This window comes from Panthera tigris, chromosome E2, assembly GCF_018350195.1.
Source record: "Panthera tigris isolate Pti1 chromosome E2, P.tigris_Pti1_mat1.1, whole genome shotgun sequence".
NCBI classification, from domain to species: Eukaryota; Metazoa; Chordata; class Mammalia; order Carnivora; family Felidae; genus Panthera; species Panthera tigris.
Window position 1 is genome coordinate 49,581,050 of NC_056674.1, and position 23,654 is coordinate 49,604,703.

General features: G+C 44.4%; 1 protein-coding gene across 4 annotated transcripts; it reads right to left on the minus strand.

Moving 5' to 3' along the window:
* Nucleotides 1–925: 925 nt before the first annotated feature.
* Nucleotides 926–18,201, minus strand: TMEM170A (transmembrane protein 170A). Of its 4 annotated transcripts, none has more exons than XM_042969273.1 (3): nucleotides 17,912–18,201; nucleotides 5,457–5,558; nucleotides 926–2,167 (listed from the first exon to the last, which is right to left on the minus strand). In XM_042969273.1, exons 1-3 carry the CDS (start codon nucleotides 18,042–18,044, stop codon nucleotides 2,037–2,039), a joined length of 366 nt encoding a protein of 121 aa, XP_042825207.1. In that variant the 5' UTR covers nucleotides 18,045–18,201; the 3' UTR covers nucleotides 926–2,036. The 4 variants fall into 4 exon arrangements, with proteins under 4 accessions (XP_042825207.1, XP_042825206.1, XP_015393493.1 ...); XM_042969272.1 differs by having other exon boundaries at nucleotides 5,388–5,558; XM_015538007.2 differs by lacking the exon at nucleotides 17,912–18,201 and adding an exon at nucleotides 16,849–17,863 and having other exon boundaries at nucleotides 5,388–5,558.
* Between the last annotated feature and the right edge of the window lie 5,453 nt (nucleotides 18,202–23,654).

A 23,654-nucleotide genomic window follows, 5' to 3' on the forward strand; every position in this document is an offset into this window, starting at 1 on the left:
GGGGAGAGAGAGAGAGAGAGAGAGAGAGAGAGAGAGAGAGAGAGAGAGAGAATCCCAAGCAGGCTCCGTGAGGAGCCCAAAGCAGGGCTTGAACCCAGAAACCGTGAGATGATGACCTGAGTCAACATCAAGAGTCAGACACTCAACCGACTGAGCCACTCAGGCACCCCTGTCCCCAAGTGTCTTAAATTGAAGGGCTACTTTGCAAAAATCACAGCTCCTTGAACTGGAAAAAGGAGTCTTATTTAAAGACTTAGGGGCACCAGGCTGGCTCAGCCAGTGGAGCAAGCAACTCTTGATCTTAGGGTTGTGAGTTTGAGCCCCATGTTAGGTGTAGAGATTACTTAAAAATACAATCTCTTAAAAAAAAAAAAAAAAAAAAAAGGCTACATTTGCTTGAAAGAAAGATTTGAGCATTGGAGAGAAAACTTGGGGAATGTATAAAAACATCTGCTGGCATTCCAAGTCTTCTTGTAATTTTCCATCTAGTCTGAATATATGTCACTGTAATTTTGATAAGTGGTCTAATGGCCTATTAGTTAGAAGGAAATCTCCAGTTAATTTTGTGACCTCTTTGTAATTTTTCCTCTTTGACTTTCCCTGATAAGTTCATCTTCCAGGCTATTTTTAATCAGAAGCTGGAGGGCATATTGCTTTAAATGGAATAGATATTGTTTGTGTGTACATGACCTCATGGGCTGTTAGCCTTACTGTCACAATGAAAACTTTCCTTTAAAAACATCAGGTTTAATGAATCAGAAACTATTCTGAAAACAGAATGACTGTATTCCATACAACGCAGTTAGGTGGTAAGGATCAATTTAGATATCTAATTTTTGCTATCCTTTTTCTTTTGAAGGTCACAGTTTTCAGACATTTTAATAAAAAAGCAATTTAGGCAGAAGAAAAACTAAGATAGCTAAAATTGGGTTAAAGAAACGATGTTTAATTCTCTGTAAGGAAATAGAGTCTCTTGAAGGGAAATGTAAAATGTGGAAGTATATCTGAAAATTACATTTTAGGCACTTTCTGGGAGTGACCCCCAATACTGTAAAAGTGGTAACCATATTAAGACTAAGAAATCAATAACCTTTACCCTAGTTTAAGCTACATTTCAACAATTTCAACTAAAGTCACTAAGAAAAACTGTAACAATGTTTAAACAAAAAACAATTTTTTTGGTACCTCACTGTCCAAACAGCATCCTAACCAATCTCGCTTAAAATTTTGAACTCAAGCTATTTAATAGGGTCTATTTCCAATTAACCAAAATCAAGAGAATGAAAGTGACAAGAAAAGGGGTACAGGAACTTGGGAGGCAAAAAAGTCTCAGTAAGCTAGCTTATTCTGATAAAATGTACAAAACAATAGATTCACATCTCTTAAAATATCTTAAGTAATCAGAGGTCAAGATAGTTCTCCATAAAATGTCACATCATCTTCTTTTCTTTCAGCAGTGGAACTGAAGCCACTACTTGTGTTGTAGGGTTTTTTCCTGTTCTGTTTCACCAAATTTGTTCTCAAAGCTCTACTCAACCAAAACCTACTTGGCACTTACTGTCATGAAGATGTAGCAAAAGAAGAGTCTGCCAAATTCTAATCAAGATTAGATTAAATAAGGTTTTAGTATGGTATACTCTGTTCGGAAAGAAACCAGTATTTTTCATAGTTTCTCTGTTATAGGCAACATTGCATTTTCTCACATATTATTATACATTTCAGTGCAAAGGATGTCAATCTAGAAGCATTGTTGACCTAGCTTGGGTAAAGGTGCACCTGTAAAACTACTTAAATACCGCCCCCCCCCCCAAAAAAAAACCCACTTGATTTGTTTTGGTTGAGAACAATAAGAGTCCAGTAAGATCTTCAATTCCTGGAGCTTCAAATCGCAGAAAGGGCTGAAATGTCATTCTTCACACGTATTTCTTCATCCGTTTCTTCCATTTGAAGAATTAAGAAAACACTACATTCCATAATGTATTCTTTTTGAGGATTCTGTAAAACTGAGGTTTGCCATCGGGGTATAAGGGTGTTCGCTATAGAGTAGCTAAAACCCGTAAAAAGGAGACCACTACTACACAGAATGTCTGTCCGGTGCCCAAGGTGAGGGCTTCAAATGGTATCATTTCCTTTCCTGCTGCTCGGTACACTCCAGCAATTGCAGCACCTGTTTAAAAATTCAAGAGTGTTAAAAAAAAAAAAAAAATCAAGGTTAATATAATCAGGAAAATACAGTACTTAAAATCCTACCCTAAGTAGAATATTCCAGATTTTTTTACATTAAAATTTAAATATCATAGAAATGTCTTATTCTCCCTATACTTTTCTCTAGATTTTAAGTATTCTCCATATGACTTATAAATTACTGATTAGTGCTTTCAGACGTTGAAAAGTGAGTCCTTAAAATGGAGTCTCCTGGATTTACTGAATAAAATAATCTGGAAATCATAACCCAAATCACAAATTTCCACATGACCTGATTACAAACTCATCACAAAAACATCTCTTATTTGCCATGCTTAGCATTTAACAGGTACCTAATAAAATTTTGGTAATGAATGCCAATGAAACTTTCCAGGGAAACTGAACAAGAAATATTTCAGAAAAAGCCAGAGACGCCCGCTCTGCCTTCTACTGTACTCAGCTCCCCTCCCAAAGTGGACGACGAGCAGCAGAGGGAAAAGGAAAGGGTGACTCTACGTTTATGAAGTTGTTACTAATTCAAAGGGCATGAGGCCAGAGGTGCTAAGGGGGTCCTTCCTGTTCCCCACATCATTAATCGTCTTTATTACGTTAAGTCACCACAACTTTCCAGAAACGGAGTAAACCAAACACAAACATCTGTACCTCCCTAGAAACCCAGATGAATTGTTACAGGGACTCAGCATTGTATTGAGAGAGCCAAGATTTCATTAGTTTGACAATAATAGATCCAAAGTTCCCAGATGACCCTCCTCTCAAAGACCACTCCAAACAGAATCCTCCTTGGTCAGTGTGTTCATTCCTGCAAACAGGTATTTGCCTCTATGTTTTCTAAGATCCCTATTCTCGTGATACTCAGATCAAGCTGGAACAGAGAAAGCACAGCATGAAACAGATTTTGAATAATACAAGACAACATACAGCATCTCAATCAAATGCCTACACATTTTACACATGTGATATGAAAACATATTATCAAAATCGAAGAAGAAGAAAGAGCAAATTAACCAGTATCTGTATTGGTTGCCTGGAACATCTGTGACTTTCAAATGCCCACCTCCAGTGCCTATGCATACGTACGGTGTCATTAACATCTGCAAGGCACCTGCTGCATCGGGCCCCTTCATAATTTAGCTCCCAAACGAGTGGGTGGGTAGAAAGCAGTGTAAGAAACGTGAAGTAGGCCCTAAGGTGGGGCCTAGATGACGAAGAAGGGAAGAACGAAAAAAAAGCAAACCAGGAGGAGCAGTAAAATGGGAAGGAAATGGACTCTACTCACCAGAGTCTTAAAGAGAGAATGGACACATTTATTGCACGATTCCTAAGTGTTAAGTATTATGTTAAGTACTTTAAATAAACATTATTTCCTTTTATCATCACACAGCATCTGAGGAGGGTAGAATTATGCTTCTTTTACTGATGAGAAATCTGAGACAGCTCCTAGGAGCCAGTAATCCAATAAGGAAACTGGAACAGAGGGTCTCTAAAGAGCAGCAGCAGGTGATACAGTTAAAAATACTATATAAAGCCAGTTATGGAAACACCTTAATGCAGACAGGAGAAAACTGGCCTCCTCCTCCTGTTATCACAAAGGTTTCGCCACCTACAGAACACAAAGAAATGAGGCCACTTTGTCCTCAAAAAAAAAAAACCCTCAAGTCAAAGAAAAGGCAGAGGGGCAGTTCTATTTAGAGCTCAAGGCTTAAATGCACACACTCACACAAAAATTACAAATTAGCAGGAATGTTGTGTTTCTATCTTTTCAGCATGTATTTATGTTTACATATGCACCTGGAAAAAAGTCTGAAAGCATATACCAAAATGCAAACTGAGGTTTTCACTTAGGGATGTGATAATGGAGTGTTTTTAGTTTTGGTTTCTGGAGCTTTTAATTTATATAAAATATATTTATATTTAATCATGAGCTTAAAAATGACCTAAACTGATTCTCATCCTTATGATATCAGCAAAAGCCAAAAACAAGTAAAAACAATTTATAATTTGTTATTCCAGTTCTTTAAAAATTTTTTTAACATTTTTTGAGAGAGAGAGAGAGAGAGAGAGAGAGAGAGAGAGAGAGAGAGAGATACAGAGCATGAGCGGGGGAGGGGCAGAGACAGCGGGAGACACAAAATCCGAAGCAGGTTCCAGGATCTGAGCTGTCAGCAGAGCCTGCCTGATGAGGCACTCAAACCCACGAACTGTGTGATCATGACTTGAGCTGAAGACAAGCTCAACCGACTGAGCCACCCAGGTGCCTGTGTTATTCCAATTTATTTTTAAATGTTTATTTATTTTTTGAGAGAGAGAGAGAGACAGAGTGCGAGCGGGGGAGGGGCAGAGACCAAGGGAAACAGAATCTGAAGCAGGTTCCAGGCTCTGAGCTGTCAGCACAGAGCCCGACATGGGGCTCGAACCCACAAGCCATGAGATCATGACCCAAGCTGAAGTCTGACGTTCAACTGACTGAGCCACCCAGGCGCCCCTCCAATTCTTATTCAGAAAGTTTTGACAGGGGAAAAAAATAACCAGAAGACAAATCAGGTACCATTCATTAAAAAAAAATTTTTTTGAAAGAGTACAAGTGGGGGAGGGGCAGAGAGGGGAGGTTACAGAGGATCTGAAGCAGGCTCTACAATGACAGCAGCAAACCCCGGGTGGGGCTCGAACTCGCAAACCATGAAATCATGACCTGAGCTGAAGTCGGATGCTCAACCGACTGAGCCACCCAGGTGCCCCAAATCAGGTACTTTTCTGAACTAGAATTACTCTTCCATCCTTAAAAAATTATTATTCATCCTGAGTGAGGAGAAGGACCTCGTCAACAATCTTTCGATGCCATCAGTCAATTGATAGCTGACAAGAAAGGAGCAGTAGCTTCCAAAAAGATAAACACCTTTTACTAGATTTCAAAATGTAGTTTTACTACAACTCAAAAGCCTCACATGGCTTATCTGAAGCCAGTGAGAGAAAATACAACTTAGGAAGTCAAAGATGTTAGCCAAATCATAGGAGGGGGAGGCGGGGGTTAGAGATAAGAGAAAAACAGTACGCTAAAGAAAGCGCCCATGGTTAAAAACCACCCTTTGTTCTTCATTTCACACAGACATGTTTCTAAAATGGGTCCTGAAATTAAGCGACTAGTCATAGGAAACGTATGACTGGTATTTTAATGTCTAACATACTTGTCAAGATTCCAGCAGTAATTGGTCCCACGATGCCCATCAACAGGATGCTTACAGACATGAACCTACCATATTTGTGATGTCTGAGGGTGAAGAGGGCCAGTAATCCAGCAGGGACATGGAAGAAGAGAGAGGACACCAGTGCCCACAGGAACACACCATACCACATCTCTACGAGGAAAAGCAAAGAAAGGTCATAAGTCACAGACTTTCCTAGTACAGGAATTACCAAGGGCTCCTCATCATGCCCGCTTATTTCATTTTCAAACCCATCCAGGTGCCAGGTAGGTTCAGCAGTCAAATATCTAAATATTGATGGTTCTAGAGGGATTAGCAAACCACGGCCCTCAGGCCACCACCTGGTTTTGTGCATAAACTCTCACTGAACGCAGCCATGCCCATTCATTTAAATCTTGTCTAGGCCTGCTTTCAAGCTACAAGAGCAGAACTGAAACAGTAACAAAGAGCACATGGCCTGCAGAGTCTGAAATATTTGCTATCTGGCCATTTCCAGAAGAACTTGGTCAACCCCTAAAATGATCAGTCATTTTAGACTTCTACGATGGAAAAGCTTTACAGTTTTATTCATTCAACAGTCGTTTCCTTTTTTTAAATTTTTTTAAGTTAAATTTTTTTTTTTTTTTATTTTGAGAGAGAGCGACAGAGAGAGAGAGAGACAGAGAGAGAATGCCAAGTAGGCGTTGCACTGTTAGCTCAGAGCCTGATGTGGGGCTTGAGCTCATGAGCCATGAGATCATGGCCTGAGCCAAAATCAAGAGCTGAATGCTCAACTGACCAAGCCACCCAGGTACTCCACAACAATCATTTTCTACTCAGCCATCAAAAAAAAAAAAAAAAAAAAAAAAAAAAAGAAATCTCACCATTTGCAATGACGTGGATGGAACTAGGGTACATTATGCTAAGCGAGGTAAGTTAGAGTAAGACAAATACCATATGATTTCACTCATGTGGAATTTAAGAAACAAAACAAAGGAACACAGGGTAATGGAAGGAAAAATTAAATAAGATAAAAACAGAAGGGGAGGCAAACCATAAGAGACTCGTAACTATTCTTAACTATAAAGAACAGAGTTGCTGAAGGGAAGGTGGGTGGGGCACAGGCTACACGGGTAACGGACATTAAGGAGGATACTTGTGATGAGCACTGGGTGTTACATGTAAGTGATCAATGTTTTTAATATAGGTTACCACGGATAAAGGTCCTAAATACATACATACATACACACATACATACATAAATTCATATCAGGCCATCACGTCTTAGAATAGCAAAGCTCTTTAAGATATGAAATAAATACCAGAAAATATAAATGTCTGCCTTAGAGACAAACGGCACATAAGTGAGGGGGCAGGTTAGAGCAACTAGTTCCTAGGGAGAATGTCTAATTGACTTTTAAGATGACTGTAATTTAGGCAACATTAAAATATATGATCAGCAACTATGTCTAAAAACCTATGCATGAGCCACCTCAGAAAATACAAAAAAGGAGGAGATACCACCGTGCCCTCAAGACTTTGCAATCTGGTAAACAGCAGACAGAGCAATTCCCCTCAGTGAGCCCAGGCAAGCCTTCAGAATTCTCAAAATAGCCCCTTAGCTACCCACATGGATACAATGAAGGTGTCACGTGAGATAAAATATATTGTCCATCCTTGCGTTAGGAGCAGGTAAGTAACAGGCAGTTTCAGAGGCCAGTCAACAGCTTAAACTTAGAGATTCTGGACCACAACACTACCGACATCGGGACCAGTTAACCCTTTGTTGTGGGGGCCTGTCCTGTGCATCGCAGGACACGGAGCAGCACCCTAGCCTCTCCCCACTAGATGCCAGTACTGGCCTCCCCCCAGTTGCAATGACCAAAATTATCTCCAGACTTTGCCAGATGTCCTCCTGGGGCAAAACTTCCCTGAGTAAAAACGAGTGTCCTGACTAAAACAGAGGGTTTATAAGATTAAAAGCAGTTAAAGCTACAAAGATAGGGGCGCCTGACTGGCTCAGTCAGTACAGCATGTGACTCTTGAGCTCAGGGTCATGACTTTAAGCCCCACATTGGACGTGGAGACTACTTAAAAAAAAAAAAAAAAAAGCTACAAAGACAGATGGGGTCACACTATGGTGGGCTTTCAAGGCCAGACTAAAGACTTCAGTGTGAAAGCCCTAAAAGTACCATTAAAGGTTTTGAGCAGTAAAGGGTTGTCCCGACGCTATTTCACAGGCCCCACCTTACACTCCCAATAGGAGTACAAACTAGAAAACCTTTCTGGAGGGTAATTTAGAAGGGTGTATCCAAGAAAGTCCAGTGTGCACACCTTTGCCACAGAGACTTTACTTCCAGGAATACATCCGACAGGAATACACAAGCAGGCAAGGCCAGAGATAACAAGGGGTTCCCGGCAGCATTGTCTGTAATGGCAAAGACTAGATGCCAACTGTACGTCCATCAGTGTAGGACTTGTCAAACATGTTTGGGTGCAGCTATATAATGTAACATTTAAAAATTTTTTTTTTTTTATTTTTGAGAGAGAGACACACACACAGAGTGCAAGTGGGGGAGGGGCAGAGGAGGAGGGTGACACAGAATCCGAAGCAGGCTCCAGGCTCTGAGCTGTCAGTACAGAGCCCAACACGGGGCTCGAACTCATGAACCGTGAGATCATGACCTGAGCTGAAGTTGGATGCTTAACCGCCTGGGCCACCCAGACGCCCCTACATACTGTAACATTATACTATCACGTAAAAACATGGGATAGATCTTTATATACTGATGGGATAAGATGCCCAAGCCACAGTGGGAAGTAAAAAAAAAAAACAAGTTCCAGAAGAGTGTACAGAAGACGCTGTTTTTATAAAAACAAAAGAAACGAACGAGTGCGTAAGTCTATGAATTCGGAAAACGGTCTGGATGTAGGTGTACTTAATAAATATTGAGGACATGTGCTGGCGCTGTTCTAAGTGCTTTACAAATCTTAACCAGTGCAATCTTCTAAACAACTCTGTGAGGCACATGATATCCCTGGCTCTTGGCTGAGGAAACAGAGGCAGAGGGAGGGAAGGAACTTGCCAGAGCCCACAGTGCCAGTGGGGGCTGGGGCAGAGCCCTATTGGGCCCCATGCATGCTCCATGCTGGCAAGCTACAAAAGAGCCTTATTTCTGGGGGGTGGGATAGGTTGGGGTAGGGCTAATGACAATTCACTTTTTACTTTGATTTTTCTTAAAAAGCTTTTCTAGCTGCTTACTGGCTTTTACAGAATTATTATTAAAAGAAAGTAGAAAAAGAAGAAAAAAGGCTTTTGTTTCCAAAAGAACAGTTTGGGAAGGTTGGTGGGATTGGAATGAACAATTACAGAAACGATGAGGAGCACTAACTGGCTTGGGGAGCGTGGAGAGCGGGAAGGGCAGGACCAGGGGCTCTTCTCCAAGCTGTATCTGAAGCTGCATCTGAAGCAGTCATAAGAATGACTGCTGGGCGGGGGCGCCGGGGGGCTCAGACAGTTGGGCAGTTGATCGTCAGACTCCATTTCAGTTCTGATTGTGATTTCACAATTCTTGAGATCGATCCCCGTGAGGTGGACTCCCAAGTGACAGCACGGAGCCTGCTTGGGATCCTCTCCTTCTCTGTCCCTCCCCCACTCACTCTTCACGCTCAAAAAAAAAAAAAAAAAAAAAAAAAAAGAATTACTGCTGTGCATGTTTCCTTCCCAATTTCTTATTCTTGTTGTGGTGGGTGGGAGCCAAATGCCCCCAAGCCACCCTTGGCATTGTCACCGGTGGCTATACTAATTCTTTGCTCATTTTGACTCACCTAAAGCTTCAATTAACACTATATTCGACACACACCTGAATTAGGACACCTAGTTCATGCTTTGAATGAAAGTGTCAGGTGTGCCCCATCTAGGGCTCAATGCTTATTAAAAATAACAAACGACTGAGGGTGTTTTGGCACTTTTGCTCTGGTGAAAAACAGATTGCTATAAAAACTTTCAAACCGTTTGTGAGACTTTTTTTTTTACCCCCCGCCGAACAAGATCTATCTTCAGAGAAATTTCATAATACTGTTGAAACTGGTCTGTTTGACAGGGTTTGCCAAATTCTGCTAAGCCAAGTTAGATCATGAAATATGGGGCATAAAGTGATTAAATAGTAAGGTCCCAAACTTAAAAACTAAATATATGTAACATAAAAAGCTAATATATGTAAAAATACAGTGTCCAGAAACCGCCCCTCGAATACGTGTGCCCCCGCCAGAGCTCTGGTGCCCACACACCTCTCCTGCACCCTGGCTCAGTGACAGCAGCTTGGTCTTTTCAGCCTAAGCCCCCTCGTACTCCACCGCCGCCAGCTTGACCCCACGCCATGGCACAGAACCATGCTGTCCCCTTCCAAAGCAGTAACCCCATCTTCAATCCCACAGTCCTTACCAGCTACTCCCCAAATCACGTGGAGACTCTGACCTCTATCCCACCACCGAGCGTGTGAAATTCTATGACGGCACCGGGAACGCCAGCGTCCCAGGGTGGACAATGGGATGCAAAATCTGCCTCTAAGAACTCAGAGCAGTTGCCATTCTGGCTGCTGGCTGCTGGCTGCCACAACGGACTTCAGACCCCGCCACTGAGCCGATACTACTCTCGGGCCCTGCTGGAGCTCCCCAAGTTTTAGAGGTAAGCACTGCTCTCAGGAGCAACTCAAGGCGGTGCTGGAGCCTGGCTTCATACTGGACGCCATGGCACCATCAGGGCATTGAGCTGGGAGGTGGGGCCTTGATCTGCCAGAGACATACCAAATTGATAACTGCATGGAAGGGGGTCCGAGAGGATCGAGGCCTGATGAGAAAGGAAGAGAGACCTCTCTCTCCGTCTCTCACTCTCTCTCCCTGCCATGTGAGGACATAGCAAGAAGGCAGCCTAAGAGGGCCCTCACCACAGCATGGCCATCCAGGCTCCAAAACTGTGAGAAAATAAGTTTTTATTTTAAAAAAAATTTTTTAAAGTTCATTCATTTTTGAGAGATAAAGAGAGACAGTACGGGTGGGGGAGGAGCACCAAGAGAGAGGGAGACACAGAATCCGAAGCAGGCTCCAGGCTCTAAGCTGTCAGCACAGAGCCCAACGTGGGGCTCAAACTCACAAACCGTGAGACCATGACCTGAGCCAGAGTCAGGAGCTTAACGGACTGAGCCACTTAAACCACTTCAGCCTAGGGGCGCCTGGGTGGCTCAGTCGGTTAAGCGTCCAACTTCAGCTCAGGTCATGCATGATCTCACAGTCTGTGAGTTCGAACCCCGTGTCGGGCTCTGTGCTGACAGCTCAGAGCCTGGAGCCTGCTTCGGATTCTGTGTCTCCCTCTCTCTGCCCCTCCCCTGCTCATGCTCTGTCTCTCTCTGTCTCAAAAATAAATAAAAACATTAAAAAAAAATTAAAAAAAAAACCACTTCACCCTATGGCATTTTGTTACAGCAGCCTAAAACACCAACCCTCACTCCTTCCCTATTTTCCTGGTGCACAGCACCTGCCTGAGGAGGACTGCTAGGCTACCAACCCACATCTCAATTTTCCTGAAAGCTGAGAAGCCTATTTGTAAACAAGGTGTGGCACAGCAGGTCAGCACTTCCGGAGTTTCTGAGAAGGGGAAGCATACCGCACGCACCCTCCTACAACCTTGAGCTGCATCCATTAGCTCCATCAGTGCCTACAAATCTTAGAGAACATCACTTAAGCCACACTAAGGAGGAAAAAAAGGGCTTTATTATGTTAGGCGAGTAGTCTAGTTTATAAAACACTTTTCAGATGGATGAGATTATTAAAGGACTCTTAATAGCAAAGGCAAACCCCAATCAATAAAACACTTAAAAAAAAACTAAGCGATTTCCCTTTAACCTACTGCATCTTAATTTGCTATCTACGTAATAGCTACTTATGGATCATCATATAGTACTTTCATTTCTTCGGTTCAATATGCTGTCAAAAATCTGTGTCTACATATCTTACAGTATTTCTCTGTTCACTATTTCAAATCAAGCGAATTATCTTCAGCTTTGCTTACTCTGACGGCTGAAGTCCTAGCACTGCCTGATGTTGAAGTATAAATCAGAAAATTAATCTGCAACAAAAAATTATAAGGGGCAATCAGATTAAGCACTGGTGACAGACTGGGCTCCAAAGATGTCTACACACTCATCCCCAGAGCCCACGAATAGGTGGCAAAGGCAGTTTGCAGAGGTGATTAGGTTAGGAGTCCTGGGATAGGTGAGTAGACTGGCTTTTCCAAGTGGGCCTAATGTAATCACAAGGGTGCTTGTAGGAGGAGGCAGGAGGGTTGGAGACAGAGTGCTTGGAAGATGCTATGCTTCTGGCTTTAAAGATGAAGGAAGGGGGCGAGAGGCAAGGAATGCAGGTGACCTGTAGAAGACGGAAGAGGCAAGAAAACCAATTCTTCCTAGAACCTTCAGAGGAAGGTAGCGTTGCTGACCCATTTTGGATTTCAGGCCTCCAGAACTCTACGATGTTTGAAGCCACTAAATTGTGGTAAGTTGTTACTGTGCCAATAGCAAACGAATACAAGCGCCAAGAGTTTATTCTTTCAACAATCAAGTATTTACTGAGCCCGTCCCCTATGTCAGGCACTTGAGTGAAACAAAACAAGACAAACATGCTGTCCACAAGGAGCTTATTACCTTTAAGAATCTGTTTTTCAGACAGACAGTTCAGTTAAAGGGATAAGCCACACAGACTGCAGATTCCTCTAGGTGAGTTCTTTATTAACAGAAAGGGTTTGTAATGGCTGGCTCCCTATCTAATCTCCACAACTGAGTCAACCAATTTCTAAGCAAGGCCTCAAGACCAACCAGACCCCAGTCAGAGTAGCAGAAGAAGCCTAAGCCAAGTGGGCAGGGTGAGGCTCAGCACTCAGCCATCCTTTTAGCTGGCCCCACTCTATCTTATGTTACGTCAAACAACCGAATGAACAAGCTCAGCTTCTCTGAAGCCAGGGTTCTAAGGGAACCTGGGAACTGTAGTCCTACCTGGTCCTGGCAACTCAGTGCTGGACTGCCTTCACACTAATTGCCCATCAGCCTACATCTCTCCACACTGCCCACTGTGAGACCCCTCTCTTACTGAACCCCACCTACCCACCATGGTCCCCTCTGGTCCCCTGCAAAATCAAATACATACATATCGGTTACTGCCCCCAGTTCCTGACAGAGCTCCTAAAACCCTTTAAATAATGGTGCTAAGTGTCAGTTGCTTAAGTGTCCAACTTCGGCTCAGGTCATGATCTCACGGTTTGTGAGTTCGAGCCCTGCATCGGGCACTGTGCTGAAAGCTCAGAGCCTGGAGCCTGCTCTCTGCCCCTCCTCCTCTTGCACTCTGCCGCACCCCCCTCTCAAAAAAACAAACGTTTAAAAAATTTTTTAAGAAAAAAATAATGGTGCTAGAAAATATTCTGTTCTCATATTTAGTCTTTTATTATTTTTTTAAACATCTATTTTTGAGAGACAGAGCGTGAGCAGGGGGAGGGGCAGAGACAAAAGGAGACACAGAATCTGAAGCAGGCTCCAGGCTCTGAGCGGTCAGCACAGAGCCCGACGCGGGGCTCAAACTCATGCACCTGTGAGATCATGACAGGACCCTCAACTGACTGAGCCACCCGCACCCCCTAATATTTACTCTCTGACCCTGGTTTCTAACACAGAACTTCCAAATCCCTTGGAATTTCCAGGCACCTCTTTTGTTCGCAGAAGGCACTCTTGGTAGGCTCCAGGATGGTCACCAGAAAGCCATGATTATAAGCATGGAACTTTCAGCCCCATCCTCCATCCTCTGGAAAGGGAGAAGGGTTGGAAGTGGAGTTAATAATCAATCACGCGTACGTGATTAATCCTCCATATAATCCCCAAAGCAGGGAGTTCAGAGAACTTCCGGGTTTGGTGACTACACCTATGTCTTGGGAGGGTGGCAGGCCCAGCTCCACAGGGACAGAAGCTCCTTTGTTCAGAATCCCTTCTGAATTCACCCTATGTAACTCTTTATCTGGTGTCCATTTGTATCCTTCAATATTCTGTGTAATAAACTGGTGATTTAGTAGGTAAAGTATTTTCCTGGGTTCTGTGAACTACTCTAGAAAATTAACTGAACCAAGGAAGAGGGTCATAGGAACCTCCAACTTAGAGCCGGCCGGTCAGAGGCACAGCCAACCACCTAGACCTCTGACTGGCATACGAACTGGGGAAACTGAGCCCTTTACCTGTGGGATCTAGTGTTAACTCCAGGTAGACAGAGTAGGAACTGAACTTCAGGACACCCAACTAGTGTCAAAGAATTGGTAGACGTGTAGAAAACCCTACGATCGGTGTCAGAATGTGGTGAACGTGGGAGTAGTGTGAGAATAAAGGAAAGCAGGGAGTTTTCCCCAAGAGACCTTTCCACTCCTCCTTAACAGTGATGGCCTTCCCACCAGGACTGCCCGCTGCGGGCTGTCACCTCTCTTCTGACACCACTGCCTGACTGCCTGCTCACTGCTGGTTTCTGAGTGTAACCCTCTGGCCTGTCTCACTCCAGCGGCCTCTTGGTCCTGATCTGGCCTTCCGTCTATTCACACAAAGCCAGAAAATCAGTGCTAAAGGATATGAAGTATATTGTGAGGGGTTGTTTTATTATTATTTTTTTTTATCTGAGAGAGCGCAAACACAAGCGAGGGAGAGGGGTAGAGGGAGAGAGAGAGAAAGATGGATAATCTTAAGCAGACTCAATGCTCGGCGTAGAGCCCAACGTGGGGCCTGAGCCCACGACCCTGGGATCATGACCTGAGCCGAAATCAAGAGCTGGACGCTCAACTGACTAAGCCACACCAGTGCCCCAAGTATGAGGCTTCTTGTTGGGGTGATAAAATATTCTAAAGTTACTTGTGATGATGGGTGCAAACTCTGCAGATGCTGAAAACCACCGAATTATACACTCAGGAGTTGGCCAAATCATCCGTCCTCTGCTCAAAACCCTCCCATACCACCCTCTGGGAGGTGACCTCACCTCTTCCTCCCTGCTTTGCCCACAATGTTCCGTCCTCCATGGTGGCCTTCTTTATGTTTCCTAAGTAAACTCCTGAGCCAGGGCTCTGAACCTGCTGTGTCGTTGTCCAGAAGCTTCTCCCAACAGCTGCATGGCTCGTGCCTCACGTCCTTCAGATTGCAGCTCCAATAGCATCATCATCAAGAGCTTCCTCATGACCCTAAGTAAAACGGCATTCCCCCACCTGACGCACAAGACCTGCCACTTACTATCTCCCTCCTGTCTGACGACACCGGCTCTTCCTTTCCATACTTTCATTTTCTCTCTATCCTCCTTTGTTTTGCTCACTACACATCTTTACTTGGTACCTAGAAAATAATAGGCAGGCAACAGACACTTGAGTAAATACTTACTGAGTGAATGCATAAATAACTGGTCTTGAGTGTGACCCATTCTTGGCTCCGGCAATGGCACAACCAAACCCTAGGTAGGTTTCAGTTTAACTATCACAGGACACGCTTTAACACTGCCATTAATAAAAATTCCTACCTTCAGAAAGTTCCTGCTTTCCTGCTAAAAGACAAGATCTGCCTTTCAGATTTGCTAAAAAACGATGACAAAAGAAATCTGAACAACCTGGAATAGGGAGGGTTAGGCGGCAATCTAAATGGCTAAATTGCAAATGCAGGTTAAAAAAATCAATTCAAAGCTTCCTGATGGTGACAAACCACAGAGTATTTTAGAACAACGATTTTGCCATATTGACTTGTCGTAAAGTGCAAGTAGCCTTTTCTGTGAGGCCAAAACAGAAGTAATTCCAGATTCAGGTCAATGAATAGAACTCACTGTAAGCAGGCTTTGGTGCCTCAAAAAGGATCAAACTGCACGTACCTATAACATCCATTAGTCCAGTTAAAGATGAGACACAGCAGGGAGGCTCTGTGTTTACCCATCCCATTCTGATCAACTTCAGATCAAGGGCTATATCTCATGTATGTTTATATCCCAAGCCCAGAGCCTGCACTGGGCCAAATGCATACTTGCTGAATATGAATGAATAGTTCCCCCAAATTATATATATATATATATATATATATATATATATATATATATATATATATCAATAGAACTGCCCATAAACTCATGTACATGTGGCAGTTTCCTGTTTTCAGAATACTTTCTGAAAGCAAAACAATTCTCATAGCTGTCATAGCTACTATGACATAATGTCTAACTACTGTCCCAAATCCACTTATCTCAATCTTAAAGAAAAGGCAACCAAAAGATAGACAGACTGGAGAATATTCAGCTCCAAAGTACCACCTCACATATGACTTATCGCAAAAGGATTAAGGTACCCTTTCAGTGGAGAGATCTGATAAACACCACCTTCACCAAATGATTACTGACAGCAGTGTTAGTAAAGGTACACCGCGATGCTAAAGGTCTCCTGATATAATGCACTGGGAAGTGGACATCACCTGTATAGATAGGATTCTAAACAAAAATGTTTAATCTGAATGTAAGCATGAAAAAAATGATCGATAAACTTAAATTATAGGACATTCTATGAAATTAGGCTGGACTCTTCAAAAATGTGAAGGAACAAAGATGGAGTAACTGTTCTAGATTCACGGAGACTAAAGAGACATGGCAACTAAATGCACAGTGTGATCCTGGATTAGATCTGGGTTTTTTCGTTTGTTTGGTTTTTTTAAAGAAAAAAGCTATGTGGGGAGCGTGGGTGGCTCAGTTGGTTAAGCATCAGAATTCAGCTGAGGTCATGATCTCGCGGTCTGTGAGCTGGAGCTCCGCGTTGGGCTCTGTGCTGAGAGCTCAGAGCCTGGAGCTTGCTTTGGGTTCTGTGCCTCCCTCTCTCTCTGCCCCTCCCCTGCTCTGTCTCTCTCTCTCTCTCTGAAAAATAAACATTAAAAAATTAAATAAATTAAAAAAAAGATACATGGTGAAGTATTAGGCACGAAGCATCATCACTTCGGTAACTTCCTTTCAAATGGGTCTGCAGAAAATAAAAACGTTGTGTGCGCGTGTGTATGTATGTACATACACAATTCACACACACATATATGCATATAGAGATAAAGCAAAAGAATGAAAACGTTAATAATGAGTCGAAGTAAAGTACTTCAATGTATCAGTATGTTTGAAAATTTCAAAATAAGGAAACAAAAACAGACTAATCTGGTCCAGCAGAACCTCCAGACTGTGTGTACACTGCATTTTTCATAGTGTCTCCAGAATGCCATAGATTTGTTGTCACGGTCAAATGTGCTCTTAGTACCTTTTGAAACAACGGGAGCTGCCAGATTATCATTTTAGCTAGAGTTCCAAACTAACATCTGCATCTGCCCCAACGTGGTTATCATCAGCTGTCCCACAAAGCTGTCAGGGAAACTACTAGGCAGGTAATACACACCAAGTCCCGGGGGTCCACGGAACGGCGCCCGGCAGTCGCTTCCCCGTGGAAGAGAAATCACAGGTGCCTTGTTTATGACTGCAGCCAGTAAGCAATCCAATCGTCCTTCTTTTGCAGGTCCCTGGCGCAGTTCTCGAATTGTTTACTCCCAGTCACCTTTGCCGGACAGCCCAACCTCACCCTTCCATCGCCACTGTTCTGTCTCCTGGCCTTTTAAAGGTCCAACACAGAACTGCGCCCTCCCCTCAAAGCCTTTATGAGCCTTCCCCAGTCATTTCTCCTCCTCTCGGTTTTCTGAGCACGGAGAGCTTTCTACCTTCTTATAAATTTTGAAAAAACCCTTACATCAGGCCCAGCAGAAGCTCCGGCGGACGTTAAGGAGAGTGAAAACGCATCTGTGTCAGAGATCTCGAACGCGGGAGTGGGGAATTCGGCAACAGGTCTCAGAAAGTGATTCCTCGAAAGAGAAGCTGGCGGAGTGGGTGCGTTTGGACGCAGGTGGGACAGCGATCGGCAGACAACCCGGGGGCACCCGGGGCTGGGGCGAAATTACACACACACCAGGGCAGCGCGGCGTGCCGACCGCCCCTCAGCCCGGCCGGGACGGTTCGGCGTCCGAGCTGCGAGAGCCGCGCGGCCGGCGCGGACCACAGGGGCCAGGCGCCTCGAGCCCCTAACTAGCAGGCGCGACGGCCTCCGGGGCTCTGTCGGGTCCCGGTCTGACCCTGGAGCTTCTGGAAACTCCAAACAGCAACATCAGCTCGGGTGGAGGCCGAGCTCCCTCCACTGACGGGTCCACTCGCGGCCGCTCCCTCCGCTCTGGCCCCCAGCGCAGAGTCGGAATGGTCCGCCAGAGGTGCCGGCGGGGAAGCGACGGAGGAAGAGCTATACCCCCCAGCTCCCCGCCGAGGGAGCGGGAACCTCCTTCCAGGAGACATACAGCGCCGGCAAAGTGGGACAGGCGGGCGGAGAGGACCCCGCCGCGGGGGAAGGGGCGCCCCCCGGCCGGGCGGCGGCGACGGAGCGCGGAGTGCGCAAGCGCGGGGCGGGGCGGGGCCGGTACCTGGGAAAGAGCAGAGAGAAGTGGAGTTGGGGCACAGGGTCCCGTTGCCCACCCGCGGCACGAGCTTCAGGCTGAGGATCTGCTGTAGGAGCCCGGCCGACCCTCCGCTGCCGCCGCTCCCCTCGTGCTCCATCCCGCCGCCATTCACCGCAGAGAGATGTGGGGGAGCGTCCGAAGTGCTGCCGAGGCTCGCTCGCTCTCACAGACCAAAGCGCTCTCTGACTCTACCTCCTCAGCGTCACCCTCGGATGGGGCCCTCTTCCTCCCACCTCAACGGCTCAGCCAAGTGATGGGACCTTCCTCCAATCACAGGACGCTGCAGATGGCAGAGGCGGGGCGAGAATTGTTCCCTCCCCTGACGTTGCGTACGGCTCACCGAAACCTGGCACCCACGGGCTACGCCCCCTACTGGGCAAGTGTCTCCTGCTCCAGAGCAGGATGTGCGAAGCTCTGCCCTTCTCTGCAGCGCCACCTATAAGACAGTAGGGGGATTGCATACCCTCCCCAGACCCGGCGCGTAGATTTCAAACGGATCTAGCAATGAGAATCAGATGGTTCAGCAGCCAGGTGAAGGAGGCTGGAAGACATCAGCAATACCTCCAATATTTGGAGGGAAAGTGAATTTTTTGAAAGCTTAACTTTCTTTAAAGTAAAAAGCCTTGCTTGCAGGGACGCCTGGGTGGCTCAGTCGGTTAAGCATCTGACTTCAGCTCAGGTCATGATCCCACAGTTGGGGAATCCAAGCTCAGCATGTGGCTCTCTGCTGTCAGCACAGAGCCTGCCTGCTTTGGATCCTCTGTTTCCCTCTCTCTCTGCCCTTCCCCAGCTTGTTCTTTCTCTCTCTCAACATAAATGTCAACAAATCTTAAAGAAATGCATTGCTTACAAAGTTCATAGTATTTTACATAATATTAATTCAAGAACATTAGCAAGATTGTTTATTAGAGTTCCCTCTTGAAGATTTCGTTTTGAGAGCTAATGTCCGTTCCTCAACACTGCAACTGGGATTTTGCATCAACCAAGAAACATCTAAAATGGAAATAGTAAGTATTAAAAAAAGTCATGAAATATTTAATGCTATCTTCTGGTACATTTCTCAGACCATGAGAGTGTGTAAAAAGTGGAAGAAACATTATTTTAGGGTTATATAACAATCAATAGTGTATCACATTAGGAAACATTATTTTTAATTTACAAGTCTATCCCCAAATTCTGAATTGAGAGGTTAAAAAAAATGACATTTACACTTGCAGGAGTCAGAAAATGTATGTTTGATGTGCCCTTTCTTTTAAAAAACATTCTTTTAGGGGCACCTGGGTGGCTTAGTCGGTTAAGTGTGGGCTTCGGTTCAGGTCATGATCTCACGGTTCATGAGTTCAAGCCCCACGTCAGTCTCTGCGCTGACAGCTCAGAGCCTGGAACCTGCTTCAGATTCTCTGTCTCCCTCTTTCTCTGCCCCTCCCCTGCTCACACTGTATCTCTCTGTCTTTCAAAAATAAATAAACGTTAAAAATTTTTTAATTTTTTAATGTTTATTTTTGAGACAGAGACAGAGGGCAAGGCAGGCGGAGGGACAGAAAGACAGGGAGACACAGAAACCAAAGCAGGCTCCAGGCTCAGCTGTCAGCACAGAGCCCAATTCAGGGCTCAGCCCCATGAACCGGGGGGATCGTCACCTCAGCCAAAGTCCAGCGCATAACCAACTGAGCCACCCAGGCACCTCATATGTGCCCTTTCTAAGGAAGCTGAGTATGTCCTCTGGCAAAGTTAAGGAGTGATGACCGAGAAAGAGAAAGATGTGCAAAACAAAAAACCATGGATTTAACCTGGAGTGTTAGACTGATTTCTGTGCCTAAGTCCTAGCAGCCACCTACCCAGATTAGAACAGAAAGAAGAGTGTCCTAGGAAAAATAGTGGAATTGACCTCAAGCTATGGACTAAATGGTTAAGAAGCTCAAATTAAAAAAAAATTTTTTTTTAACGTTTATTTATTTTTGAGACAGAGAGAGACAGAGCATGAACGGGGGAGGGGCAGAGAGAGAGGGAGACACAGAATCGGAAGCAGGCTCCAGGCTCTGAGCCATCAGCCCAGAGCCCGATGCGGGGCTCGAACTCACGGACCGCGAGATCGTGACCTGAGCCGAAGTCAGACGCTCAACCGACTGCGCCACCCAGGCGCCCCAAGAAGCTCAAATTTTTAATGGCAGGGTGAAGAAAGTTCCTCTTTCTTCTCTTAATAATTAGAAAAAAAACCCTGAAAGGCAATACAAAGTCCAGGAGACACAAGCCTGCAAGAAAATTAGGAAGCAACCAGATTTTTCGCTTGTTTCCTTTTTAGAACTCTACCAACCATCTCACTTGTTTCACTTACAGAGAGACGCAGAACTATAAAACTTGTAGAAGACAATGTCGAATATAGTTATGACCTCACAATAGTGAAGGAGCTCTTAAACTAGATAGAAAAATCAAAGATTATAAAGGAAAGGATTGATAAATTTGTTTTAAATTAAGAACTTGTGGGGGCGCCTGGGTGGCCCAGTCAGTTGGGTGTCCAACTTCAGCTCAGGTCATGATCTCACCGCTCATGAGTTCGGGCCCGGCATCAGGCTCTGTGCTGACAGCTCGGAGCCTGGAGCCTGCTTCGGATTCTGTGTATGTCTCTCTCTCTCTGCCCCTACCCTGCTCACACTCTGTATCTCTCTCGCTCAAAAATAAATAAACATTAAAAAATAAAAAAAATTAAAAAACGTGTTATTCAAGTGTTATCATAAAAACACCAAAAAGACAAACCACAAACTGGGAAAAGATATTTGTGATATTTTTGTAAGCAGCAAAGGAGTAGTATCCAGGATCTATAAAGCACTCCTGAAACTCAGGTAAGAAAATGACAAAGGGACAAAAGAACTGAATAAGTACCTCATCAAAGAGAAAACACAAATTGCCAACAAAAATAGGAAAAGATGCTTAACCTCACTATTTATCAGTGAAACCCAAAATGAAGTCACGAGATCATTTATCAACCACCCAATAGCCAAAAAATTTGAAGTCTTGAGAATGGCAGTTGTTGGTGACGTCGTAGAGCAACTGAACTCCTGAGCAGTAAATTGACAACCATTTTGGAATAATGTCGAGTGAAGAGTCTCACGATCCAGCAAGTTCGCTCCCAGATGAATCTCCTCTAGCGTTGGCACCAGGAGGCTCATACAAGATGGTTCCTAGTAGCGTGGTAACAGTGAACAGCTGAAAACAAGTTGGACGTCCATCAAGACGAGAATGTGTTAACAAAATTGTGATATAATTTTCAATAAAATACTATTCAGTCATTGAAATAAGTTACTTAAAGCTGCAAGCAACAACATGATGAGTCTGTGGAATATAAAAGGTGAGGGGAAAATCGAAGTTACAGAAGAAGGCCACAGTGCGATTGACTTGATCCAGTTGAGAAACTTGCAAGACTAGCCAATACACTAAGGATATTAACATAGGCAGTGCAATGATCTATTATTTTAAAAATATCTGACATGTTACATACATATATAATATTATATGCACAGTTATTTGAGGAGGACCACAGAGCAAGAGTGGCCTTGGACACCATCTCATTCCAAAGAAAAGCCAAAGTCCTCACCAAGGCCTACAAAGTCCTACATGATCTGACTCCCTCTCTCTTGCGTTCTCATCTCCTAGCTCTCTTCCTCTGGCCTCCCAGACCAGACCCACTAGCCTCTTGCTGTTCTCCCCATATGCCAAATGGGTTCCCTCCTTGGGATTTTTGTATTGTCCCTTTCCTCCTCTGGGACATTCTACCTATCGTTACCCCTTAATTAACTGCCTCACTTCCTTTAAGACTTTGCTCACATGTCACTTTCTCAACAAGACCTACGCTGATCACCCTACTAAAAATTGCAACTCACCCCCCCATGCCCACACATTCCTAATCCTGGTGATTCTTTCCTACTTTTGTGCTGGTTACTGCTCACTTCATAACGTGTGTTGAACAAACAAATGGAGGTGTGGCGGACTTGAAGACTCGGATCAGAATGGCGCCAGGACTGCAGGGCCAGCCAGGTTCTCCAATCTTACCCCCAAGGGAGAAAGCATGATTGGCAGAATGACCTGCCGCCCCAGGAAAATTCAAAGTCCACTCTGCAGTGGTTGCTTCAGTCTCTGTGTCGTTGGCCAAACACTCTCATTTCAGCAGACTCCCACTCCCTCCTGAGGCTACCAGTGTTTCTGGTCCAGTTTTTTTTCTTTTTTCTAAAGACTTAACATTTTTAGAGCAGTTTTAGGTTTATAACAAAATTGAGGGAGAAGTACAGAGGTTTCCCATATACATCCTGCCCTCACACATTGGTAGCCTCTCCCATTATCAATATCACTCACCAGAGTGGTACATTTGTGACCAAGGATGAACCTACATGCATACGTCATAATCACCGAAAGTCTATAGTGTACCTTAGAGTTTGCTATTAGTGTTGTACATTCTACAGGTTTAGACAAATATATAATGACATATACCCATAGTTATAGTATCATAGAGAGTATTTTCATTGACCCTAAACCCTATGCCTCATCCATTCATCCCTCCCTTCCCCATGCCCAACCCCTGGCAGCCACTGATATTTTTACTGTCTTCATAGTTCTGCCTTTTCCAGAATGTCATATTAGTTGGAATCATATAGCATGCAACTTCTTCATTGGCTTTTTTCATTTAGTAATGGGCATTTCGGTTTCCTCTGTGTCTTTTCATGGCTTGATCGCTCATTTCTTTTTATCACTGGATAATATTCCATCGGGTAGGTAAAAATGAAAATGACTGACTTACCCCTATACAGGAGACGGGCGGGGGCGGGGTGGTGGTGGTGGTCAGTAGGAGAGGAAGATAAGGGCATTCTCGACACCATTCCAGAGACTTTAAGTTAGTACTCCATTTTTAAAGTAATTTGGTAGTTTCACATTTAAGACACAAATGCTTCTTGATCCAATAGTTCCACTTCTAGGAATCTTCACTATAGACACAAAAACTTGGTCACCTCCTGGGGACTTCTCTAATCTCATGAGCCTGGACCCACGAGTGAGTTTTTAATTTTGTCAAGGAAACTTGATTCCAAGGGGACGAATCCCTGTCTTTAATCTGGCTCCTTTTCTTCATTCTATGCTTGATGAGCTCCCATTCTTCCTTCATTTATTCGAATCAGTGTTTCCTCTTCAAAGAGGTCCTCCTGACTTCCCATACTAAAGTAGGTCATCCTCTCCCCATTCTTATTATTTCTTCTTAGAGCACAATTGACATTTATGTTTGCAGGTTTATCTGCGGAACTATTTACTTTGGGTCTGTATTCCCGACGAGAGCAAGGTCTGTGACTGCTCTGTCCCCTCACTATGTCTCCAGGGTCTGAACTGTCCTGACTCATTGAAACACTCAACTGGGTACTGCCTGTCCTTGTCGGGAAACCTGATCTGGGTTCACCCCCAGCCTTGCTTAGAACCAGGTACACCGGGCATATATACATTCACCCAGAGGCTTGCCCAGAGTACACTATATGCAGGGAGCCAGGTCTGGGAGCCAGTCATCCCCTTTCTGGGATCTGGGGTGTACATCCAGAATGGATGAATCACAGAGCAAAGACCATTAATGGTGGCCATCCATACGGTCTGCGACCAGAGCAAGGGCAAATGAAACTTGTGTGAGGCCACTATCAGGCTGGGCTCTGAGCCATCCCAAAGCCTTCCTGGGCCCCAC